Source organism: Mytilus trossulus, chromosome 14 (genome assembly GCF_036588685.1).
Source record: "Mytilus trossulus isolate FHL-02 chromosome 14, PNRI_Mtr1.1.1.hap1, whole genome shotgun sequence".
NCBI classification, from domain to species: domain Eukaryota; kingdom Metazoa; phylum Mollusca; class Bivalvia; order Mytilida; family Mytilidae; genus Mytilus; species Mytilus trossulus.
Genome location: NC_086386.1, coordinates 44,133,894 through 44,160,715, shown reverse-complemented (window position 1 = coordinate 44,160,715; position 26,822 = coordinate 44,133,894). Strand labels below are relative to the sequence as shown.

Below are 26,822 nucleotides of genomic sequence, written 5' to 3'. Positions count from 1 at the left end.
TTTATAACTACATGTATGCTTTCATTGTTCAAAAAAGAAAATCTGACCATGGATGACAAACATATAAATGATTTTGAGGACCAAAATTCCTAAAAGTTTTGCCAAATACAGCTAAGGTAGTCTATGCCTGAGGTAGAAAAGCCTTATTATTTAAAAAAAAAAAAATTTGTTAAAGACTTACTCTTCCTGATGATATTCTCTTTGTTGTCCTTTTGGTTGGTTTTGGTAATCTATTAACCACCATTACACGTTTGTATACACTGTTCCATTTTGCTAATCTATTCGACGTATAAGGATCATCTCTGCTATTTATTATCAGTCCGGAACTTTTAATACTTGGGAAAACTCCCTTTTTATTCCCTTTGATACTACGACCACTTTTAACCTCCCTACAATGTATGTCATTTATCGATGGTTTCAGTGAGATAGAATCCACTTCTAATTTAGACATTACAGATGTATGTTTTCGTAGTGGCACACGGTTATAGTATGTTTCCCTGGTCTCATATTTATGATGATTTCTATTCATTCTTATATGCGCGTTTATACCTCATCAATTATTTACTTGAACAATCTTACAATGAAATTGTATAGAGTTACAGAACATTTAATCCGTCAAATTACAGGAATAATTCGATTTGTCTCTTCCGAAGTCTTAAAAGAGATGTTTTGATTGTCAGTTCACAGGTAAGTCGTAGAATCTTGCTGTTATCCAGTCATGATTTTCCTTTAACGAAAATTCAATAAGCAATAATTTGCTTTGCATTGGTAATCTTGATTAAGATAAATCTAAATGGCCAGATGTATGCTGCAATTATTAATTTCTGTCAATAAAATCACTTTGCCTCTTTAATGAAATTAATAATCAAAACTTGCAATCGACAAGAATTTAATGAAGTCCCGTTTCCGTATCTACGGAAATCTAATAAATTGCGTATTCTGTTATTACCATTGTGTTATTTAACTTGAGAGATAGCAGAGTGGTAAATTATCACAAAAGCCGAGGTGAATGTCGCTTACGTACGGAAAACAATAACTCGAACTAAAGCACTAAATTTCATCCGAAATATCGCAAATATCTATCATATTTTATCCCACAATAATTGTTTACAAAAATGCGTATTGTCAAAATCTTGACATATTGAAAGGATACTTTAAAGATTTATAATTTTTAATTGAAATTTCACTTTCATGAATCCCAATCCTTTAACCAGTGTTATCTGGTTCGTAATAAATCGACATTAAATTTCAGCAAGGGTTATTGTAAACACAGGTTTGTATCAACAGGTTAATTACGGCTACTTAACACTGACTTACTGTTCCACGGACGGATATAATAATCTTTTGATGTTAAAGGTGATTTATTTTCCGTTTGAATTCAATTTATAACCATTTTATATGCACATAAACGTATATTTTAACGATAAATGGCACTTTTAAACATTATTATTGTCATTTATAGCTAATTGACAATTTTACATTAAGAATTCCCACTTAATGATAAAGCATATCTTGTTTGCTTTAATACAAATGGAATAGTTTGTACAATAAATTATAGGCTAAAATGTATTGTACATCTTTATAATTTTAGTAAACAAGTTGAGAACAAACGTTGGCTATGTCACTTAATTGTGAATATTAAAGAGTAAAACTTGTAATTGAGATAAACTCTTAAAATAGTCCTAACAGATGTCTCATGCGAATTCATACAAGTTTTAATGTAAGAAAACAAAAGTATGTATTTCTATGTAAACTAATGCAATGAAAATCTTTCAAAACGCTTTCCTTTAATATTTTCCTCTCAAGATTCTTCGTCAAATACGTTTGTTTGTTCTGCCGATCGCTAAATGTGTTTAGCATTCATTTGATTTGAAAAGACTTTTTTTACAAAACATTCAATAACTTGGTATCAAATTTATTTTTACTTGATAATTTAATTCATAACGTCTAATTTGAAAATTATATAAATATTTACATTTCATTGCAAACATGGAAAATTTGATGCTCCCAATGATACCGATTGAATCTTCATGAATCTTCAGTGCGCCTTATGAAAATATAAACATTGCTTACTTTGTAGGCAAGCTCAGATTTTTCTTTCATTTGTATGCACTGAGTCAAATTAGAATGGATATGGCACGCTTTGTATTTTTCAACATTATAAGAATGCAACTGGTCTTAAATAAAGTTGCCTCATATTATTAGATGACAATGTAACCATTCCATAACTCCAAGAGCCAAACAAGACAAATATATACCAACGAAAATACTATCTGTCATCAAAATGTGCACATGAAACATCAAACATGTAGCTTTCTAAAAAAAATTAAGACTAAACAACGAACTTGTAACACATTTGCACATGTAAAATAAGAAAGAAAATAATCGTCTAGTACAACAGATAAAACGTCAGTTTGCGATATAAAAAAAAAGAATCGGACAAAGAGAGCTATGGGATCTTAAAACAATGATAACTACTTCAAGCACCCGCAATGTAGATATATACTGCTTCGTATGCAGTAATCATTGCATAACTTAATTTTCAAAGCCAGTTAGCAACGAATTGATTTTGAAGAAAACCGTGTGAAAAGGGGTAAACCGACGATCAGTTAAGAATAAAATTAAACTTTGCATACTAAAATTAAGATTTATAAGAAAACTTTGTCGATATTGTCATTAGTTTTACATTGTTATATTTTTATATGACCAATTTAACAATTAGACTGCTTCCTCTATTTAACCATTTCTGTATAGAACTATCAGGTTGTTTGCACATGATTAAATAAATGTTATGTGTGATTATTTCCATCATGTTTGTTGCACTTGCGCCATATCTATCCAACTGCAGTATCTGCACCGGACATGCCAACATGCATTGTAATAATTGCAATCTGTGCCTACACTTCTCTATAGTCTATATTTTTTGCTATTTCTTGGCATGAACTATATAGAGATTTATTATCCAAAACGATGTCGAGACAAATTAAAGGAAATTTAAATAAACGAAGATGGATTGCATGTGTCAATTCGACACACACACACACAATTAAACAAACATAAATACTAAGCCATTATACAAATGTAGATGAGCAAAAAAATATTTTGACATTATACAACACATTTACTTTTCTAAATTCAAAGTTTGTTTGATTAAATTATCAAGATCTTGTATGTATTGAAACCCTGTATGTATTATCAAATAACTGACTCAATAAAGTCTCATTTTGAAATCATGTGGTATGTATTGAAACCCTTGTTTCTCTCTAATAAATGGATGCGACACCATCGAAGGCAATGACTACCAGTCACCAACGCCTAAATGATTGTCTGGAAGGTCAACCACGCCTGTCTGGCATATATTGATTTCTGTGTTGTACCTCTGTGCCTCTGTCCTATTCAATACACTATGTTTTCTCTTAAAATAGAATATTCATGGATTCTTATGGTTTGATTCAGATTTGGATTTCTCAAGATCTGCAATATATGGCGATGCAACATTTATCAACGATTCAAGTATGGGTATGGATTGACAGAATTGTTACAAAAAAAAACCTTTAAAACAAAATTCAAGGGTTTTAAATTTCGCTGTAAGCAATTCATGCGACTTCATTTATCAGGTATGTTTAACAACCTCGTTTTGGTCAGGTGTATTAGTGGTTGTTTATAACCATAAAGTAGTATTGAAAGCATGAATGGAAGTTCTATGATAATCAAGCAAAGTCTGTCAGTATATGTGATCATGGTGATCAAATTGATATTTAATCATATGAATTTCTATAAACATGAATTGAATTAATGCATCGCATTTAACTTTTAAAAAAAAGAGGGACGCAAGATACCAGAGGGACAGACAAACTCAAAAATCGAAAATAAACTGACAATGATTGGCTAAATGCCTGTTCCCCAAATGCGAATTTTTCCTTTCACATAACAAATTATTTCTGTGTTGTGCCTAGCTATTCTTAACAATCAAATGTAATATGCTTCATCACTTTTTTATCTTAATTATTTATTTGCCGTTTGTTTATCTCACTTTGGTTTAAACAAATACTTCGTTTATTCTATTGGAGATAATTTACCATTAACGACTGCTTTATAATCAGTAATTACTTTTATTATGTCGATATCCAATATATTTGTAATTGTTTATTAGATATTGGTGTTATGAAAAAGGTCACTAAAGAGTTTATTATGCTATTCAAATGGAAGTTACAGTATAAATTTCCCTGTTTTTTTTTCTTATTCATTTTATTAGATTTTTTCATATTTTCAAATATTTATACAAATTAAAAGTCTAGCATAACAATCATCTAATTTTTAAATTTATGGACAATATAAAGATGAAAAAGGGTAGATCATGAGGTTTTCAGGAATTTAATTGTGGGCAACTTTTTTGTTTAAATGCCAACTGTAGGACTATTTGGATCACAACGTATTATTTTCACATAAGCAAGAACTACACGATGATATTTGTTTGCGTAAATCAAAACTCACGCTTAAATCTGATCCTTAAGAGCCATCAACAGCAAAACAGCAAAACATCAAAACAGTAGCAACACATTTTAAATGAGCGTCACTGATGAGTCTTATGTAGACGAAACGCGCGTCTGGCGTACTAAATTATAATTCTGGTACCTTTGATAACTATTTACACCACTAGGTCGATGCCACTGCTAGTGGACGTTTCACCAGCTCAGTAGTCAGCACTTCGGTGTTGACATGAATATCAATTGTGTGGTCATTTTTATAAATTTACTCTTTACAAAACTTTAAATTTCTCGAAAAACTAAGGACTTTCTATTCCCAGGAATAGATTACCTTAGCCGTATTTGGCACAACTTTTTGGAATTTTGGATCCTCAATGCCCTTCAAATTCGTACTTGTTTGGCTTTATAAATATTTTGATATGAGCGTCACTGATGAGTCTTATGTAGACAAAACGCGCGTCTGGCGTGCTAAATTATAATCCTGGTACCTTTGATAACAATTTATATACCAGTGGTGTGAAATAAAAGTTTTATAGCAACGGTAGATATACCTCACATTTTACTAGTGTAAACGAGATATGGGCAATACCCCCTACTTTTCTGCTCTACGGAGATGGATTGCATGTTTCAATGGGACATGTACACACACACAATAATAAAAGTTTAGATAGATAAGGGATACTAGTTGGACAGTATAACACTTCAACTTTTTAAATTGCAATATATGTTTGATAATAAAGCAAGATAACGTATATATGGTTTTGTGTAAACTGAAATTGGTAGAGTCATAAAGAATTTTCAAACCCATATGATAGTAATCCTTTTTAAAAGATGGAACTTATACTTGTTTCTTAGTTAGACAGACTTACATACAAGATTAACAGGCATTTGGTATTTGTATATTATAAAAGTATAAAAGAATATTAACCAAAGGAACCATATATTAACGTGTGTGTGTGTGTTTTTAGGTTCAATGGGGGACCTATGTCGATCTTTGCACAACATTCATGAATATGAAACAATATTAAGGTAATGGCAAACAAACAAGATGATCAAATTAATACCCTATCGTATTAAAGTATCTTAATATAAATAGAATCAAATAGTGTTAGAAAACATACATCATGATCATTGATCTCACTTTCATTATATATCTGACATATAGGACCTGACAAATTAATTATTTATTTGTGTTGACCAATCCACACCTCATGTGCATGTCCCCAAAATGTCATTTTACCCTTAACATACCCAATACTTTCTTTTTTATGCCGACTTTTTATTCTCAACGATCACATACAATATGCTTAATCACTTTTTTATCTTCATTATTTACTTGCCGTTAGTTTAACTCATTATGGTTTCAGCAAATTCTTCGTTTATATCATTAAGATAACTCACCAGAAAATTACTGATTATTAATCAGTAATAACTATCATTATATCAATAACCAATATATTTGGCAGTGCTTATCATTAGATAATGGTTATATAAAAAAGGTCACTAAAAAATATGTTTTTCAAAATGGCGTTTCAGTAGCATATTTCCTCTGTTTTTTCCAATAACAACAGTTTTTATGTGTACCTACAAAACTTTCTACAAGAAAGTCAGTCGAAACAATATTCCAACGATAGTCAAATATTCTAAAAAGGTTGGATATTATTGAATAGGTGGCAAACATACATTTCTAAATCCTCACCGTCAGGATCATTTTGGTCTAAATGTAATTTTTGATATATAAGCTAGAAGAACTCATTCAATGATGTTTTTGTTCATCTAGAATGTATAGAGTTGCGCTGAATCTGTAACACCGACAGCAAAACAGTCCGACGTATGAATATTAAAAAGTCATACTGTTGACACCCAATTTATTTACCAGGAATGTGAAACAAAAGTTAGATAAGAACAGCAATACGTTCATCACGTTTTACTAGAATACATGATACCAGCTATTAATCATAGTCTTAAATGCATAAATAAAAGAACTCGGAATATTGATGCGGCTTTATATTCAGCAAGACAATCTGAGAATACTCGTAAAAATGAAGATTGCTTTTCCTTCATGTGCAAAAAGCTACGAAGATAATTATTTATTCAAAATAAAATGAAATCGGAATATTAAACATTTCGGGGAGAAGGTTATCTTGCAAATTACAAGTAATGTTTGTATTTTTAGAGTGATCACATTGAAATATTTATATTAAAGTAACATGCTATATGCTTATACGTATCAAAAAGGCTAATTTATTTCGACATTTTCCCAAAACATGAATATAGTATGTTTATGTAGTTTTAGTTGTGTTGGTGATATCTGTTTTCGGATTGAGTCTGTCACGTGTGCAGACACCTCCTCCATTGCGTTTTTATACCATATATGGTAACAGCAAAACATGCAATTGAGAGAAGAATAAATGATATCGTATCCGTCATCATGACTTGCAACAAAGAAATGAACAAACGTCTTAATAAGAAAAGTATTTTGGTCAAATGGCACGTTACCATTGAACGCTTGCTAAGGCTGCCAACAAGTTGATGTGATACTAGTACTAATGAGAAAAACATCACTTATAAGACCGTATTGTGCACAATAATTGTTTTTTTTATACATTGTCACCTGGACGGAAAGTGTTGTCTCATTGGCACTCATACCACATCTTCCTATATCTATGAAGTCCAATCAGCGACTAATTGTTATTAATGCCAACAAGACCACACTCTATCAGTTTTATAATAATATTCCGTAACTGTTAAACTATTCAAACTGTCTACCGACATAGATTAAATCTAAAATCAAATATATGCCTTTAAGTCCCCCCCCCCCCGTTCCATTGATTAGGTCGATACAGTCAATGACATCTTGCACCAATATGTTTGAGATAGGTACACATTCAGATAGAGGTAGACTAAGTCCTTTAAAATCTAATAGTGCATAGCTTTTATCGGTTTAAAGATATGATAAAATTCTAAAGAATCTAAATTAATGATTTCTTTTTGCTTATTTACGTTGCAAGATAAGAATATATCCACTTTGGGAAATATTCACCTTGGGATATATCCGTCTAGGTGGGGTGGGTGGGTGGGGGTGGGGGTGTTGAGCTGGAAACTTCACATCTGGTGATAAGGTTGACTGTTCTTGATTGTTAGTATCACATTTTATCTTTCGAAGATGTCGATCTTTAAAACGATGAAGCTAAATAGCTAAAGGAACCAATGGATTCAGCGAAGCCATGTAGAATCCACTTATAATGACCGTCGTTAGATTTTGCTTTTAAAAAAGGAAATTTTTCTTTTACACAAAAAGTCAAAAATAAAAAAAATAATAAACATACTAAATTCGTATTTGTTTAAACATAATAAAATTAATCTTGGAACCATTATATGTAATAGCATTAAATTGAAAGATAGATAAGTGTCCTAATTAAAAATTAATGGCCAATTTCAGGGTTAAACTTGAAGTTTTATAATCTAAATATTTTATCATCTTCAATAACTTTATAATTTTGTATACCTGCTCTTCGAAATGTTTATCAGAAATATATCAGTTAAGATATCAAACAAATTTATTACACAATTAGATGCAAAAAAAGTTTTTGTCCATATTTTAACGAAAAAATGACATAATTTTTAATAAACTTAAATTGTATATTTTATAGATAAGATGCCAATAAAAATCTAACCATACAACTATTAATGATGATTGCTAAAAAAATCGCTCGAAGGAAGTGTAAACATATAAGTTCCAATAAACATTAAATATGAGAATGAGAAAACAACAAACATAGTCTATTTCGGAACAATGATTATTAAGAAATTGTGAAAATACAATTTCTTTCGATAGGGTAAACTAAAGAAGACATATGATATTTATAGTTAAGTATGTTTAGTAAAAGATAAATTATAACAGTGAGACTGTTCTGGGGAGATTATTTACTTAGACGACCTTTTGCCTATTTCTCACAGAACTACTCGATATTATATTTGTAAAAGGGTTATTTTTTTTATGGTTTTTGATGAAATGTCTTTACTCTGGCTAACAGGAACCTTACGGTTGAATGATGGTAAGTTACATGCAATATGGAATACTAAGTCATACGGGGTTTACTTTAATGAGCATGCAAGTCTGTTTCCTGTTGATTTAAAAGCGGTATTATTTTATGACTTCCATTACTAATATAAAAATACTGGTCAAGTACAAAATCATTATAAAGTTATGGATTTCGTGATGCACATATGAGACAACTCGAGTTCGAATATATCTGAATTTTAATCAGATGTGTGCAGATATAGTATGGTAATTTTGCATGCATGATGTGATAGCCTAGATAAATACTCTATATATCGCACTGGATTGCTTCAGTGTAATTTGCATTAGCACGCAACCTTATCTGTTTTTCTAAATCATGATGTTTTTCCCACAAAAATGTTATAATGAAAATCTTGTAGCCAAGACTTTAACGACTTGTTTTGTTTTATAACAATGTATCCATATACCAGAAATGCCTACTGGTTTATCTGTATGTCTGTCACAAAAATAATAAGGAAACATTTTTTGTTTGAATCCATTTAAGCAAGTCCAAAAATTATTTTATACAACTTAAAATCATTACAACATGGAAAATGCATTAGCTACACTATTAAATTAAATAATTGACAAACGTTTGGAAAAGCTGTGACCACAATATTGTCATACCATAAATGCGAAAAATCAATTGCCTGTTTTATAAACGTATTTAAAATAAACCACAAAATGTTTTGTTTATTGACAATAAAATGAGATTACCAAATAACAATTCTGTATGATTACAAAACAAATCAAGTTTAAACGGTACAAAACAACTTATATTTTTACCAAACCAATTGTCACATATTCTACGAATACATGAAACACAGAAGGTACGCTTAGTATAGAAAAGAATTAGCAAGAAGCGCTTTTAAAAGTTCAAAAAGAAATATTATAGGACCATTTTTATTATATCTATTGCTGCATGTACTCGCATGAATGCAACTTCCTTAATTTTGACTTTTAATAAAGTATACTCTCATCATGGTCCATAATAGCATTACAATTAATGCTCTTTAATTCTATAGACCACATTGATTGACTTAGGTATAGGAACATGGTCATTTGAAATATTGTCCATCATTCAAATCTATGATCAAGATATACATGTGTTTTGATGTTTTTCAGAGAGTGAAAGAACCTAGTTACACTTTGAGGGGCCTGTATGTAACCTGTTGTACAACAAAACTTTTACACATTAGTACTTACCTTAAGCATTGTTGACTAAATTTGCAAAAACCATACGTAGTTGATGTACCAAATTATTGGTTTGGGCTTGTCCTGAATATGTCAGAAATAAGAGCCACTGAACGTTAATCACTTAATGATATGTTAAACAAAACACTCAACCGAAGGTATAAACACTGGAACCGAGAATAAAACCTCAAATACATAAACTATACAAATACCCTTCAAAATTATTAGATATGTCAAACCAATGAAATTAGAAATTGAAAATTACCTCAAAGAGAATTCCCGCCTTTTCTTTTTCAGCATCACCCTCTGAGCGAATTGATAAAAGACGTCCGCTATTTCTCTTCCTACCCAATCCATAAGACGTAGATCTATGTGAAGTGTAGATATTTCGTCGGCTTTTAAGTTTTTCTAAATTTTCTGCATACTTGATATAGGAAGACGTTTTACTCCGGATGAACTTTTTATTCATTTTCCTGCTTTGGTATCGAATCCCAAAAAGACAGTCCTTTCAAGCCTCCGTACAGTGATCGTTTCCGTTCCGGAACTATTTTCCTTTATGTGGATCGGAGCTGGAACTGCCGAGGGAGTTTGAGTCCTTTTATGTTCTTTTAAACTTACGTGCGGGACTTGAAACCATGGAACAACGAAGATCTTGACATTAAAACATGACCGAGATTACCTGGTCTATGTATATATGCGTGCATACAATAAATATTGAAAGATTCGGTAGCACCGGTTTCCATTCTATTACATTAACTTCAAAAAGACTGTCTTTTAGATATGCATCCGTCTATTTACTTTTATAGAATTAATCAATTTTGTCAATTAAAACATCAGATGCGGAGATTGATTAACCGTAATTGACTTATTGTAAAGTCAAATCTATACTTTGTAATATTGCGACAATATCTGGTTAGGTTGTTAGGTTGTAATGTACCTTGTTCTTAGGCAATATATTCAATCTATATAACATGCAATAAAAAATAATTGTATGGTTTTCCTTACAGTTTATTGGTGATAAAACAATAATATAGTAACTTCTTGTTTATATCAATAAACTACTACTTATAAATCATTGATATTTCATTCAGTTATTTGAAGTTTATTCTATGAAGAACTACTGTTTGAGAGGACTTAATTAAAAAAACCTTGCAAATCTTTATTCTTATTGATTTTTGTTTTCCATCTTCTTTATTTTCTTTCGTCTTTCTTTTTTACTCACGGCATAATTACATTTACATACGGACTCAAGTCAAATTTCGGAAATAAATGACAAGTTCTAACCTCGATTCTTTTCTTTCTTGTTTTGGGCGATTTGGCTTCAATTTCTATTATGTATTTAATTGGTAGTCATTTGCTTCACATGGCTGTGCGAAACCTGATGGTCTCACTCGCAGAGGAAGTATTTAAAGTTTTATTTTTTCATATAGGAAATAATGTGCTTACTGTTCTTATGTTGAATTTGAATGCTTCATTTTATTGTAAAAACATTTATTGTATTGTTAAATGTCTTACATGTTGACCATGAGGTGTTTTTGGTTGGCTAACTTTCTGGTAGCCTCATATTTATCATATTATTTTCAAACATTGCAATTTGTTTGGACATCTTTAAATTCAACTTATAGCATAACTTATAGTGCGTATTTTATATATGTGATATAAATAAATTCCCGAAGACACAAAACTTCAATTTACTATCATATTAATACATAATATCAACATTTTTAGATATCATATTGTATTGCTTAATTTATAATTCACGATAAAATTATACATGACATGTACTTTCGTTCTCATTATTGTTTTGTGCTTATACCATGCATAAAAGTTTTAGTTATATATTATTCTCTGTGTTCTAAAATCGAATATGAATAAATTGTAATGTAGCGTAAACTTCAATGAGACAGAAAACCAGAGGCCATATAGGGATCGCATAAGGGGTGTCAATGATGCCCAACTTATAGAACACGTCTTAATGCACACCTATCTAAAGAAAATAGGAGATCGATGAAAATCTCTATGTTTACAAAGATGTAATGAAAAAACATTCTTGACTTGGGATAAGTATAAACGACGGATTACAATAATGTCTTCAACAAGTTATGTTCATATGGATTAAGAAGGAAAAATTCTACAATCTCTGAAAATAATTATATAAATGCTCAATTGTCCACATAATTGCTGGCAGAGTATAACAGTAAAAAAAAATGTATGTTTTGTAAGTACCTGCATAGTTGGCACATCATTAACGTTTTCTTCAGGAAACAAAGTTGTAAGGAATCTTGGTCTGGTTTTGTAATTTTTAGATCTTCGTAAATCATTTTCCGATTTCCTTCTGAAAATAAACGAGTATATACATGCTTGAAAATATATAGTTCTATTCAACAATAAAGAAAAAATTGAAATAATATTTCAAGGAAAAGAGTTGTCGTATCACCAAATGTTTTTGGTTTAATTTTTTTTTATCTCCCTAGTGTATATAGACAACTCTTCAAATGTCACCACTTGCTGGTTCATAAAATAAATAAGCATTTGTCAACAGTCTTGACGAACCCTTTGCATGGCGTCCTGTATCATATATATCTTCTATCCACATCAGCGTATATAAATTCTTTCGAAACTTGAATGGCAGGCTACTTTTTTATTTGAGTTATCACTTACACATAACATGGTACAAACATGTATTAGAATCGTCTTTTTCGTTCAAATACTCCTTTCAGCTAAGGTATATTATTGATCTTAATTATTATTGCCAAGAAAAAAAACACTGTATAGAATGAAAAAGAACATAAAACGTCTTGCAAAAAAAACACAAAAAAAAAACCGTAAAAAACAAAAACCCACAATATTGGTAAATTAAATTGTACATGTATATTGTTATAAAGTAAGATTGGATAGTACATTTACCTTCTTCTTGGAGTCTTTGTGTTCTCTCTGTTTAATTTTGGTAGAAAGTTTGTATCGGTCCGACATTTTTCTAGTCTTGGTGTTACATTTTCAAAAATACACAATGACAATCGGAGTCTAGAATGATATCCAGATTCTTTTATAATCCGCTTAAAGTTTCCTGGAGAGTGTAAATCCATTCTTCATGTATTTTCTTTATAAACTGATACAAATAAGGAGATGTGGAGTGATTGTGATCTATCCAAATGACACAGAGAGGTAGACAACCTTAGGTCACTATGTTGTGTCTTTTGAATTATTAAAATATATTGGACCATTGTATGTGAATTGCGTTTTTAAATATTTTTTTAAAATTAATGAACATTGGAAAATAATTCGACACACAATTGCATCTTTATTGTGCTCCATTCATTCATTTAATAATATTATAATGATAGAAATATAGTTTTCATAAATTTTTGGTTATGATATACGAAAGGTTCGCGTGATTGATATTTAAACATTTTGCTTGAATATAATCATAAAGCATGCATTGTACATATAACATTGTTTTGTGATAGAGAAAAAACCTGCACTCAGTGAAACCCAATAAGAAATCATTTTTAGGTACATACATTTGGAGTTTTTATTTACATTATTATTATACAATCACAATTATTAATTTTTGTTTGTTGATTCCGCAGTTTAGACCAAATTAGAAAACTTTTTTTATGTAATCCCCTAGTTCACTTTTTAAACACTAGCTCATACAATAATAACATAAAAACGACCTATAAAAGCCTAAACTCATCAGCTGCAAAGTACATAGGATAAAAACACGTGGACGATAAATGTGTCACTAGTTACACACATCGAAACTAGTATATTCAGTGCAAAGTGAAAAACAAACAATATTGCAGTATTTGTATTAAAACCAACGTGGTTGGGTGCTGTATTTTTAATACTTGTTTTTCGTTAATTGTTATATGAATCAGATCTTTGTCTATTATGATTTTGGCACTACTTTCTGATTGAAATTGAATAACTGTTTGCATTAACGGTATTGCTTTAGTAGATATTGATATGAATAAATATGCGACGAATTATACGATAATGTTATATTTACCGACCGATACAACGATGGAAGTATTATATTGACTTTTATTATACTTCGATGATGCAATGCACCAAACGACAGCTACAGGACAGCACATACAGTATTCTAAAAGCAGTTGTTGGCATGATATGGGTTATGTTCTTCTCCTATATTTTATGATGGTATAATAATAAACCCCTAATGATATGGATTGTGCCTGATATTCATATGATGAAGACATAACCTTTAAACAGTGTAAGTGATGTCTGGAGCTAGCATGTCAGTAACTGCTAGTAGTCCTTTGTTGATTTAAGTATCATTGTCATTTTGTTTAGTTTCTTTTTCCGACGTAGTCGGTATAGTTTCGGTTTGTGCTCTTTGAACTTAAGGACGCTTAACTATGGCAACATAATACGCATGCTCGAAAATCCTTTCTGTGATTGGACAACATGCTGTCAATGTGGGTGATTTGGTTGTGTTTGAAAAAACGTCTCGAAAATTATATCGTGATGGAAAGCAAGTGAAAAACTATAAATATTTGAACTAGATCTTACAAAGATTTATATTTTTATGAAAATAATTGTTTCTCCAATAGCTTTTTTCCATTAATGACAGCTGTTCATTCGGGACAATTATATAATTGTTATGGCAACTTTGTTGTGACTTTTAGAACGCAACTACGCATGTGAGATTTCCGCGGGATTTTGGTGAATGTAAACAGAAAGATACAACTTATACTACCAATAGTTTCTAGCTTTGTTAACCATGAATTAATTTTAATGTAAACTGTAGTAAATGTATATTTGTTTCTTGTTTTTTGCACTGGATTTTATGACAAATAAATTTTTTAGGTGTCATCACACTGCTGAATATTCTTAATAATATATATTATTGCCTTATTAATATAACCAGACTTAGTAAAGAAAGACTCTTACGGGTGTCATAGCTATGATTAAAAATTCCTACCAAATAGAAAAAAATATCTATCTCCTTTTACAGATCCCCTAGAGCAAGAGAGAAATCTGATTGTAAATGGGAGTTAATTAAAAACATAGTTCACATGTGAGGAGAGATCTTTCTATTTTGTACTTACTTAAGGCTTTATAATAGTTCATGTAGACTTAATTATATGTTGATGCACATCACAACTGGACAGTGATTTGAGTGCATCTTAAAAGTACTATCTATGTTTATGTTTATTGCTATTGTTATATATATATAATTATAGATATATTGATATACTAGTTTTTGTTTAATTGTATTTGAATTATCTCCCCTTGACTTTGGTTGACATTTATAATGTGACTCTGCCCAACATGTTGTCCAACATGTTATCTGTTAATGATCTCTGGTGGCCTCTCCTGGTACCTCTCATGTTCAACATCATTGTATAGGGAGTGATGCATGTGGCTAGGGGAGAAGGTTGATGCAATCATTAACCTTATCAGCATATTCCGGTTTTCTAATCCAGAGTGATAAAAGATGTGTATGATCTAGTAGACAATTTAGACCAATTAGCATAACTAGCTTTTTAATTTTAGACTGTTATTGAAAAAATTTAATATCAATATATGTATTATGAAATAACTATGTAATTATATATCACATTATATACTTGGTGTATTTTCAGATGAAATAAAAATAAAAAGAATTTCTTGTAGTTATATTCAAATGGAGATTTTATTAAAGAGGCCCTGCATCATTAAGTCATTGTGCTTCTGAAGGTTATCGAAATGATAGATATACTCAAATTTAAATACTTCAGATATCTTTTTTAAAGATAGTTCTTGTTTTACCTATTCTGACATCAGACGCGGACTTCCTTTAAACTGAGTTTTACTGTGCATATTCTGTTTGTTTGTTTTTTTTACATTGGCTACTATACAGGTATTGGGACATATCTCATATCTGCATTATATTTCGTTGTTTGCTCTCAACGTATATGGAATTGACTCATCCCCGTATATAACATATATGTCACAAGCATACTATGGTAACACATTCTGAACAACCAACCCGACTTGTAAGTACCCATCTTGGTATACCCGTGTTTATCTATTGAAGTTGCAATACACCGTTTTATCCTTTGCCAAATATTACGTATCTGCATTATATTTTGGCTCTCAGCGGATACGGAATTCACTTACATCCGTATATATAGCGTATAGGCCACCAGCATACTATGTAACTCATAGTGTGTTGCCAGGGGAAAATAAATTGTATGTCAAACAGTTTCGCTTTTGATAATTATAATTTACATGAACTGTCGTGTTCAATATCTATTTATCTTTTTTGTTTAGTTTTCTTTTGTGCTTGTATTGCATTGACCAAAATAGTTTTTTATTGTTTGTTTTGCAATAAAGAATTTAAAAACAAAATATCCAACTATTTCTTTAGGCATCCCAATACATATTAATTCTGACCTTTAATTACATTTGATCATCAAAAATACACAAGAACAATACGTTTTGCTACGAATATTTTATATACAAATGACACACTATTCACTATATGTAAATATGAATGACATGAATGTTATTTTCGATTTTTAAATACAATACATTTTTTTACAATCGAGCATTTACAACACTACTGTAAAACTATATGTAATAAAGAAAAATGCTATTCATTTTTTATCATTTTGTAAGTCTTCGTTTCAAATAATTGTTTCGCTTATCTCCCCTCCTCTATGATCATATTTCACACTTGATTTGTCGATAAAATTTACTGCGCCTGCTGTTATGGTATAGCTTACTTGTTTTCCAGAAGATGTGCTGAAATATAAAGCATTAATTGCTTATTTCAGTGTGCAAGAGACGAAAGTTTATGCAGCTTAATACCATTAACATAATTACGAAATTAAAATAAAAACATCGAGACTAAAGATCCAAAACTATCACTGTACATCTGACTGTACTGAATACAGTGCCTCTGTATTTTTAATTTGAGAACTATATCAAAGTTTATGTAGAATCATGTGATGACAGAATTAAAATGGGGACATTTTGGACTTATCCTGTCAGTTTGACATCATCTGAAAAGTGGGAACCTATCCAGTTTGATTAGGAACATAAGGTATTTCTGAAGATATTTGCCTGCTATAAACTCAGTACATTTGACCCGTAGTCAATCAAAAACTAGCTCCTCAAACAATTCTATATGTAGTTGCATGTTACAGTTAAACAACAGCTACTAAAACATTTAAACAAAGACCTATCATATGTTGAAAGACTGCAAGTCCAAATGATACTGAATTTGTCGTAGTGAAATAATCTGACAATCCCCTGAATGACTGAACATGACTTTTAAAATATTTTGTTGTTCATTCTCTAAAGAACTTTACAGATAAAAAGAAAAAAACAGATTCAGTTAAATTTTGTTTCACTAATGCATCAACACATAATAACAGAGAGGTGAACAATATCAAAGGATCAATCAAACAGACGAAAACGAACTGAAAATACCATGTAAACAGTATACAGAACACAACCTACAAAAGGAGCAACATGAACACCACCAAATTCAAAGAGTAATGTCCGTAGAGATAAACTCATTTTGCTCAAAATGGGACACCCGTCGAGTGACTTTTGGAAAATATGTCGATATCATATGATTTAGTATCACTCACACGTGACAGATTAGTTATTCACTCTAATATAATCATAAACATCATCAAACTAATAAATCATTGATGAAGTAATTTTTTTTAATCCTGAAACTATGTAAAATATACCATGAGCAATATATTCCAGTGGTAAATATATAAACATATGTCACTGCATGATTTCAGTGTAAAATTAAAAGCCAGACAACATATTTTATTATGATCACCGATTTACACAAATGATATATAGCATATTTTTCGGATGTTAATCGAGCGCAACTGATGAACACCTGATAAAAAAATGCGCGTCTGATGTACTAAAATGTAAAATCACAAAAATACTGAACACCCAACGGAATTCCCTAATCAAATGGCAAAATTAAAAGCTCAAACACATCAAACGAATGGGTAACAACTGTCATATTCCTGACAAGGTACTTAATGATATGCATGAAAACTATGATGAATTATAACGCAATTTTAACTGTGAGATGGGTCGATAATTTATGAGGTAGATGTCTTTGGTTTTATTTTCTATCATGTTTGAGCACTTGAATTTTCAATTTCCTTTGGAGTTCTGTAGTCTTGCTATTTTACTCTTTATTGGTGTTGTTTAAGTAATATTATCAACGTAACACCAATGACTTAGTTTTTAATAACGTTTATTAGTTGTCTCTGTAACTCTATTAATTTTTTAGATACATCTTTTTACGCTTTCTTGAATTTATTCAGTAATTTTTCTTCTTTGTAAATCTCAATTCTTTGTTTATTTGGGGAATATTGCAAACAGATAGTGCCTACAAATGTATCAAGAAATAAACAAAAACAAAAAAACACATATAATTCCCTTTACTCATTTGCAAGTTCACACATAAATAACTAGTTTTCATTACATTTGTTTCTGATTTGAAGTTTTGTTGATTTGTATTCTATATGTTCATATTGTTATTTGTATTATAGCTCATATATATTACGTACGTGTTCTGATTCCTGCAATCTACATTTCCATTTCTGTCATTGTCCTCTGAATCAAAAATGTCTCCAACTGTAGGCCTAAATTTCAAAACACTTTAAAATTAATATGTTTTTGGTAAATGGTTTAGAAGAAGAAAAAACGTTGATACCCAATGCAAGTTTGAATATTTGTTTTCACAATAGTGAAAAGCTTGAGATTTTATCTGATTCAAATTAACTCTAAGCACACGAAGTCAAGTATGCACACAGTTTTCCATGCACAAATATTGTAGGATTAATAGTTTCTACGTTTATTTATCATATTCAAGTGTGAGCTAGTATTATTTTTATATAGTATGTAGAACTGTAATTTAACCTTGGAGAGCTATTACTTGTCCTCAACAGCTGATGCATGGTTGTCGTTACTTCCTCTTTCAAACGGTTTCTGTCACTATCAATCTGTTGCAGATCTTTTTTCAGTAGCTCATTTTCTTTCTTCAACTCAAAAACAGACATGTCTTGATTCAAGGCAGAAGATACCCTGAAAAAATCATAAAAAATACATATATTGGTACTTATAAAACTGTATAAATATCTCTTTTTTAAGATTATGCAAATAGTTAACCATTTCGATATACGGTTTTATACTTAATGAAATGACACTTGTATTTGTCCTTTTATTCAGTTTAAAGTATTGAATACTCCAAGTTGCGATGGTTTATGTTTCTCAGTCTTAAGTCTTCTTTAAAGTGTTTTTTTAAAACTGTTGGCTTTTTTCTTACTGCTTTGTTTGTTCATGGTTTTATCAGTTTGTATTCGACTACCGTTTCTTATTTATACTAAGTATATCTCCGAATAAATGCTTTGTAGAATTTTTTCGATTGGAACTTGTCAAGGTAAAATTTCAAACTTAAATTCGGAATTACATAAAGTAAAGTAAAGCATGGTATTGTTGATTCACCTAAAGAGCGTGCCGTTATAATCTGGGCTTCATTGCAATAGCAATCACTATAATGTGACATCAGTTTCAAACATGAAATTGATTTAAGTCCGATTTTATCATAGAGAACATTAGGAACGGCAGTATCAAGAAAAGGGATGCATGTCATACGGCATATTTACCTCCAGAAAACAAAATGGGCATACATTGGCTTACCAATGCGAACTAAAACAAAATATAACGTGTGTGTACCTTGAGCTTGTGGAGTGCCATTCTGTAAAAAGAAGTTTTGCATTCCTCATTTTCTGCCGCAGACTTTCGTTCTCAGCCTGAAGATCAATGAGATGTGATTTCAGCATGTATAATTCCTTTTCTGTTTTCTCAACTCTTTAATAGAATATTCAAATATGACTTATTGTACAAAAGTAAATTGACAAAATTACCAAACTCTATGGAAAATTCAAAACCGAAAGTCACTTATCAAACTGTCATTTTCCTGACAAAACGAACATGTAAAGTTTTCGTTTAGATTTAAGAATTCTCAATTAAGTCAATATTGTAAAACAAACTTACTGTTGTATACATTTGCAGTAGTTACATATGAACTGAACTTTAGGTTCAAATTTTAATCATTTGTGTGTAGACAAAACTATCCATCAAACAGAGCTATGGAGAGACACAAGTAGTTGACCAGTGTTCAAATCTCATAAATCCATGATCAAGATACAAAACAATCAAGTTAGAAAGACCGAATAAAACTAATGAATTTCAAAAGTGAGAGACTGGGGTGTGTCGACAGAATAAGGACGGCTGTTAAAATCTAAAAATCTAATCTAACTGACGTTTTCATTCGTTGCTTGACCATTATATTATGCCTGTATCACAGATGATCACGGATATGTTTCAGTTGTAACAACAATCCCGTTCTCTTTTCATCGATTGTAAGAACCAAATGAGTCATTATACCGGATTTGTACGTCAATGAGCAACACATAAGGCAAAACATTCGTTCACTCAAAGCTTGAGTTTGGCGTTCGAATTGCTAAATCTAAAGTTTTCCGTGGAATAGTTCATACATATGACAATTGTACTCACAGAGTGCATGAAACTATAAAGCACCAACCCTGCATAAACACACATATATATATACAGGAAGTGCATTTAGTGTGTATCTACTTGCTGATATGCCTACTCAGCCTGTGTTTCAAGTCTAGATATTTATAAAAGTAGTCTGTTTGCTAAAACGTAATTTAAACTTCATTTTTTCAATTTTATCATAGTTTAATTGCGTTATAAAATTAATAAATGGTTCTTATTCAATATCTTCTCTAATACAAGTGAAAATACTTTGAACACATATCAATTTATGTATCTAATGACGTAATGACGAACATGTTTTTTTAACGAGACTAACCTTAGTTCAAAATCTTGTTTTGCGGAATGAAATTGGTGCTGTGCCTGGACAATTGTAGCTTTAACTTCTTTTATTTTACTAAGACGAGATTCTTTTAATTGTTTCTGAAGCGTTGATATTTCGTTCTTCAATTCATCTATTTCTTCAAGCATCGTTTCATCACCCCATCGCCTTTATAAATTACATGTAAATATAGTAAATTTACTTCATAACTACTGAAATTTTAAAGCTCTTTGATCATCCCCGACAGAAACTTAACTGAAGGAGAATAAAGAAATTAAAACGCCTTCGTGTCGATTTTGCTCGATTCACTCCCTCCAAATTCATTAACTGTTGTCTCGTGTGTATCCCTCACTTTTTCTGCTCATCCTCCCGGAGAACATGAGATGTCCCCCAGATTTTGATTGGGTTCGTGCCGCTCAATCTTAGATACCTATGTTGTATTTTCTAAACTGTTGTTTGTCTAAAAGGTCTTTTTATTTTGATGGCGTCTTCAGTTTATTTTTGACTTATGCGTTTGAATGTTCCCTTGGTACCTTTGGCCTCTCTTTTTCTTTTTTATTGACTTTTCAATATAGTTAAAGAATGTAAATAACATGTACTAAATTGGTAAGTAATCTAATAATAGTTATACCGTATAAAGCTGTTTTCTTTAACAAAAAAAAAGTAATGACTTAATATATTTTAGTTCTTTGTCGACTTGTAGAACATTTATATGGACGTAATAAAAATTGTATTCAAACAGAAAATAGTTTCCGACTGTCAACAAAGACGTATTAATTGTTTCAGCAATGATATCGCGATATCAGACGTCTTTTTGGAAATTAAAAGATAGGCTTACTAGTTTGAATAAAAAGTAAAATCACAAAAATACTGAACTTACAGGAAAATCAATTCGGAAAGTCCATAATCACATGGCAAAATCAAATAACAAAACGCATAAAAAACGAGTGGCCAAGAACTGTCATATTCCTGACTTGGTACAGGCATTTTCATATGTAGAAAACGGTGGATTAAACCTGGTTCTATAGTGCTAACCCTCTCACTTTAATGACAGTCTCATCAAATTCTGTTATATTTACATTGATGCGTTAAATAAACAGACACAATAAATAAAATAGTCAAAATATGGGTACATCAGTCATCATCGTATAACAATAATTCGAAATGTATAAACAGCAGGGCATGATATAGTTTAACATTAACAGCTAACTTTACTACACCTGATGCGCGTTTCGACAAATAATGTCTTTATAGTGATGCTCGAAATATCTGAACAATCAGTACTTAATATACGAATGTTGAAGAGCTGATCAAACGAAAAAGGATTTAAGGTATAGCTAAATCTAGACATCACATGTAGTGCTCCAAACCTGAAGAGATCGGTAACTTATGTCGTAGTGTTTTCGGAGTTTGAGTTAACGTCATACTTACTTATCATTTTCCATAGTTATTAGGGCCTGCGCAATGAAATTCATGCTTTCTGTAAATTCTCTCATTTTCAAGTTTCCGTACGAAGAATACCCAAATTCATTATCATATGCACTGCATCCGTCTGTATTACTTGCCAATAAGCATAATCGAGCAGCCATTGCAAGCATAAAATGATTTTCTTCTTGCAATTCTCTAGAAGAAGAAAATTTGAATGATATGAAATCGATAAAGCTTTAAAACACGATTAAGCACTTCTGTGTTGAAACGAATGATCATTGATATGGTCATAATTATAAGTTAACTGTTTACAAAACCAAAACTGTAAATTGTTGGAATACTAAGGCTTTTCTACCTCAGGAATAGACTACCTTAGCTGTGCACTTAAGGAGTTTTTGGTCCTTAATGCTTTTCAACTTCACACTTTATTTGGCATTTCTATCTTTGTTTGATTCGAGCGTCTCTAATGATGCTTTTGTAGACGAAACACGCGTCTGACACAAATGCAAAATTTCCATCCTGGTATCTATGATGTGTTTTTTTCTATACATACAAAAAATAGAGAAATTATGTATTTCTCTAGAAATTTGCAGATTTCATTAAATATCAGATTTTACATGATTAACACGTTGTTGAGGTGGATCTTTAGGAGAACCTGATATCTCTCGTAGTTGTTTTGTTTTAGATCAGTTTGTTTTTGGTATTGATTAAGTTTAAATTCTTTTTAATTTTTCACTGAATGTTTTATATATGTCTCTATTACAAATTTTCTTATACGGTCAAGTTTCAGGGTTAGAAAATATACAAGACCGAGGGTTTATAAATTTGGAGATGTCTGACTAATAGGATAATATATCAGACAATTACCAATCCCTATTGTATGAAACAGGCACACTTTATATAACTTAAACGCTAGTCTGGCTTAAATATAAAATTTAATCCTTGTATCTATGATGAGTTTATTTAATAGGAGTAATAAGACGGGTCTTGCATATGGAGCAACGCACCCTTTCGGAGTATCTGATATCACCCCACAGTTATTTTGCAGGGTATGTGCTGCTCAGTCTTTAGCATTTTGTTCTATGTTGTTTTTGTGTACTGTTGTTTGTCTTTTTATCGTTTTTCGTTTTTTAGCCATGACATAGTTAGTTTGTTTTAAATATAAAAATGCATCCTAACTCTCTACAATTGTGACGTACACGCTATAGTTTGATGCTATTAAAATATCTATATTGCGTACAATAAGTTGTATTCTAGATCAAACAGAAAGTTGACGATACAATTTAAATATGAGAATAAAAGGTACTTGATTTTGACTTGATCCCTCTTCCACTGGTAAAACAGTTCATTGCAATTGTTGCAGTCATAACTTTCGTCATCCTGGTTTTTCCTTAAACAGAGATGTTATAAAAATAGCATAAGCAACATTGTTTAAGGTTAACATATTCACAGTATTCCATGCATACAGCATGTACATACGTGCACCGCATATCTATTATTATACGTCATCAAAACCTATAAGGGACGTTGCTCACAAAACACCCAGCTTTAACAGTGTTCAACCTAAAACTTTCCTATTTACACTAGCTTCCAATTGTTACTGTTATTGGTCATCGTGTTGGTATCTTGTACGTGCTAGTTTTAATTATATGGGTGTAAGTTTTACGATAAAGGTCAAGATAAACAGAAGAGGGTCTTTTGCAGGTAAAACTGGTTGAAACCTACAACATTTCAGACATGTAATAAGTCAGGATATACCTAAACGTATTAAATAGGATTAATTCGAATCATTGTATTAGTTGTGTCTTTCGGGTGTTCGTGTAATGATAGTCTTTTGTTTCTTTTGATAGACAAGAAGAATGTGGCAGGATTAAGTAAGTCTGGAGCGCTACACTTTTCACATATAACAGTGGTATTAAAACAAAACTTAAGATCAAACGATTAAAATAAGATGAAAGGGACTTGATGTATCAAATTGGTACTATGAAGTACCCAACAAATAACAAAAATAAAAAAGACACAAATTTTAGCTCAAAAAGTGCCAACATTAAATTGAAATATGAGGATGTAGGACCATAAGTGTTTAAAACTATACAGTTATATATTTTGGGTTGGTGCTGAACAGTTTTTTAAAACACATTTAAGCGAGGAATGTGCACACTGAAATCTGGATGCTACGTTTATGTCAGTTTTGAAAATATCATTTTACTTAAACACTTAAAAAACTGCTTACCCTTCGAACCTGAGATCACCCCTAGTTTTTGGTGGGGTTCGTGTTGTTTATTCTTTAGTTTTCTATGTTGTGTCATGTGTACTTTTGTTTATCTGTTTGTCCTTTTAATTTTTAGCCATGGCGTTGTCAGTTTGTTTTCGATTTATGAGTTTGACTGTCCCTCTGGTATCTTTCGTCCCTCTTTTAGACGAGTTTAACAGTATATCAGTGAACAATTTAACCACTATATATTACTTACGATGATTCTACTGTCGGTGAAAACATAACAACCTTCCCAGTTCTTGGATCACACTTTGCATGGATATTGTGCTTAAACTCAGTTGGTCCCGAGATGTTCATTTCTTTGACATCTGTCAGTAGGGATTTAGATTTACAAAGAACAACATCTCCAATGTGTGGGTCGAAGGTAGCATGTATGTTGTGCTGGAACTTGGTTGGTTTTGAGATATTCATATTTAACTCTTTTCATTGAATGACATGGGCACAACCTGAAATGATTCTGCTTTTTCAAAATGATATTAAACACTAGAAGTAAGCGTTTAAGTGTGTGTTAATTAGGACCGACTGGGTTATTATACCAATAACTCAGAAACTGCAAAAAAATTCTAATGACTTTTATGTAAAGTCTATGAGTCAGTAGTCGAGTTTATATCAATAGTAACGGTTCAATTTGTGCATGCTGGTGAACTATCAGTACTTGCAACTATAATTTCATATCCCTATTGAAACTGTGTAGATGCTAAATTGTGTAATAATTTAATATCAGGAATAAGGTTTCAACTAAAACATTTTAAAATAGACACATTCAGTTACCATTTGATTAGTTTATCTGAATTACATGTATTATAAATTGATTGCGAATGATTGCTGTGGCAAACATTTCATGGTTTATAAAAAAGTGCAAACAAAACCAATACAGTTGAATTTAATTCACATTTTGACAAAAGAGCAATTATGAATATACATTGAGATTCATCACCGTCGACAACTCGTACCAACATGCACTTGTTTCTGTCAATAGGGAGGTAGACTATCCATATTTAATGTACAGTTGACCTTCCCTTAGATAGAAAAAAGTACAATCACAAAAATACTGAACTCCGAGGAAAGTTCAAAACGGAAAGCTCCGAAACACGTAGATATGCTTGTGCTCGAACCGTAATTTACCGTCAAGGGAATTATGATAGTGTTCATTATTTGTTTCTAGAATTCCTACGTCTCTTCTTGTAAAACATACTGATAAAAGTTGTCTAAATATTTGGCACTACAAGGTGAAATAACAAAAATTCCGAGCTCCGAGAAATATTCAGAACGGAAAGTCCGTAGTCAAATGGAAATATCAAAAGATAATAAATGATAAAGCCATATTCCTGACATAGAACAGGAATTTTCTTATGTTGAAAATGATGGATTAAAATTGGTGTTATAGCGAGCTAAACCTATCACTCTCACTTGCATGACATTCGCATGAAATTCCATTATATTGACAACGATGTGTGAAAAATAACCAAATAGACATAATAGGTAAAAATGTAAAAAATGCGGATGAACATGCAGGAAAATCCAAATCCATCGAAATAAACTTATATGATTATATTCGACCTACATTGATAAAACAGGTATATATATAACATCCTTGTTTTTCAGTTTGGGTTGTTTTCACCAAAATAATCATAATATATGGATTAGGGTGAGATATCAATAGAGAATATTCTAATTTTGTTTAATCTGTTCGTTCTTACCATATATATGTCTAACTTCCGCAAATCTGTATTGACCTACACCAACTTTCACCATATAAAACCACACTTCCCCAACGATAAAAATATGACAACGTCATATGAAAGGGTTTTGTAGTTGAGTCATTATTTATATCATTTAAATGCTATCTCAATACGATCGGAAATAAATGAACATTATCTGCATACATGTGTATGCTGTTTTGTAGATGCAAAATTATATGTAGAATAAGCAGACTTTGCAATTATGTCTGTGTTTGAAATATTGGTTGTATAATATTTCTCAATCGTTTATGTTTCTTTTGAATAATCGCAAAAATAAAGGCACACAATGATTTTTATATGTTCATCTATATAAAATTTACAATAGCTGCATTGATTTTGATAAACACATGTAGTGATTTATGCAAATATATGCATTTAATATTGAGCGGAATGTTTGGGGTTTTTTTTCATCAACGTAATTTAGATGCTGAGAACCTGACAGATATTGTTTTATATATACCTTTATTTAACAATTATAATGGCTATCGTCATCCATATGTATAATTGTTTGTTAACCAACGTAAGAAATTTCCTTACTAATACTATTTTTCTTCCTTAAAAAGTGAAAAGATAGTAAAATATAGACTTCTCTTTAAAGGTATTCGTTTTTCGTTTGTATGATATTAATAACTAATAAAAAGGGATATACTGTCTATGAACGTTATAGTTTTATTACTAAAACATTGTATCATAACAATATGTAAGAGTCTTTTATAGTCGAAGCGCGTCTGGCGCA

The 26,822-nt window shown here is 31.0% G+C and overlaps 2 protein-coding genes across 4 annotated transcripts in view; both read right to left on the bottom strand.

Moving 5' to 3' along the window:
- The window catches only part of LOC134696279 (cyclic nucleotide-binding domain-containing protein 2-like), a 30,221-nt gene extending 19,663 nt beyond the window's left edge, over positions 1 to 10,558 (bottom strand). Inside the window, exon 1 of one of the 2 annotated variants that reach the window (XM_063557979.1) lies at positions 10,010 to 10,558. In XM_063557979.1, coding sequence (XP_063414049.1) covers positions 10,010 to 10,213 — 204 coding nt within the window. In that variant the 5' untranslated portion in view covers positions 10,214 to 10,558. Of the gene's footprint in view, positions 1 to 181; positions 922 to 10,009 lie in introns of those variants that run through there. The other variant, XM_063557978.1, reaches the window with a different exon arrangement.
- Positions 10,559 to 16,295: 5,737 nt separating this feature from the next.
- Positions 16,296 to 26,148, bottom strand: LOC134695807 (uncharacterized). Of its 2 annotated transcripts, none has more exons than XM_063557223.1 (9): positions 26,045 to 26,148; positions 24,541 to 24,790; positions 23,376 to 23,459; positions 22,073 to 22,264; positions 20,639 to 20,809; positions 19,477 to 19,611; positions 18,661 to 18,825; positions 18,309 to 18,383; positions 16,296 to 16,500 (listed from the first exon to the last, which is right to left on the bottom strand). In XM_063557223.1, exons 2-9 carry the CDS (start codon positions 24,753 to 24,755, stop codon positions 16,383 to 16,385), a joined length of 1,155 nt encoding a protein of 384 aa, XP_063413293.1. In that variant the 5' UTR covers positions 24,756 to 24,790; positions 26,045 to 26,148; the 3' UTR covers positions 16,296 to 16,382. The 2 variants fall into 2 exon arrangements, with proteins under 2 accessions (XP_063413293.1, XP_063413294.1); XM_063557224.1 differs by having other exon boundaries at positions 24,541 to 24,801; positions 26,045 to 26,132.
- Positions 26,149 to 26,822: the final 674 nt, after the last annotated feature.

Coding starts and splice junctions, on each gene's coding strand:
- LOC134695807 (XM_063557223.1), bottom strand. CDS start 24,755: ATGAATATCTCAAAACCAACCAAGTTCCAGCACAACATACATGCTACC. Junction 23,460..24,540: donor TCACCGACAGTAGAATCATC/GTAAGTAATATA, acceptor TCTCTGTTTAAG/GAAAAACCAGGATGACGAAA. Junction 18,826..19,476: donor TGGCACTCCACAAGCTCAAG/GTACACACACGT, acceptor TGATTTTTTCAG/GGTATCTTCTGCCTTGAATC.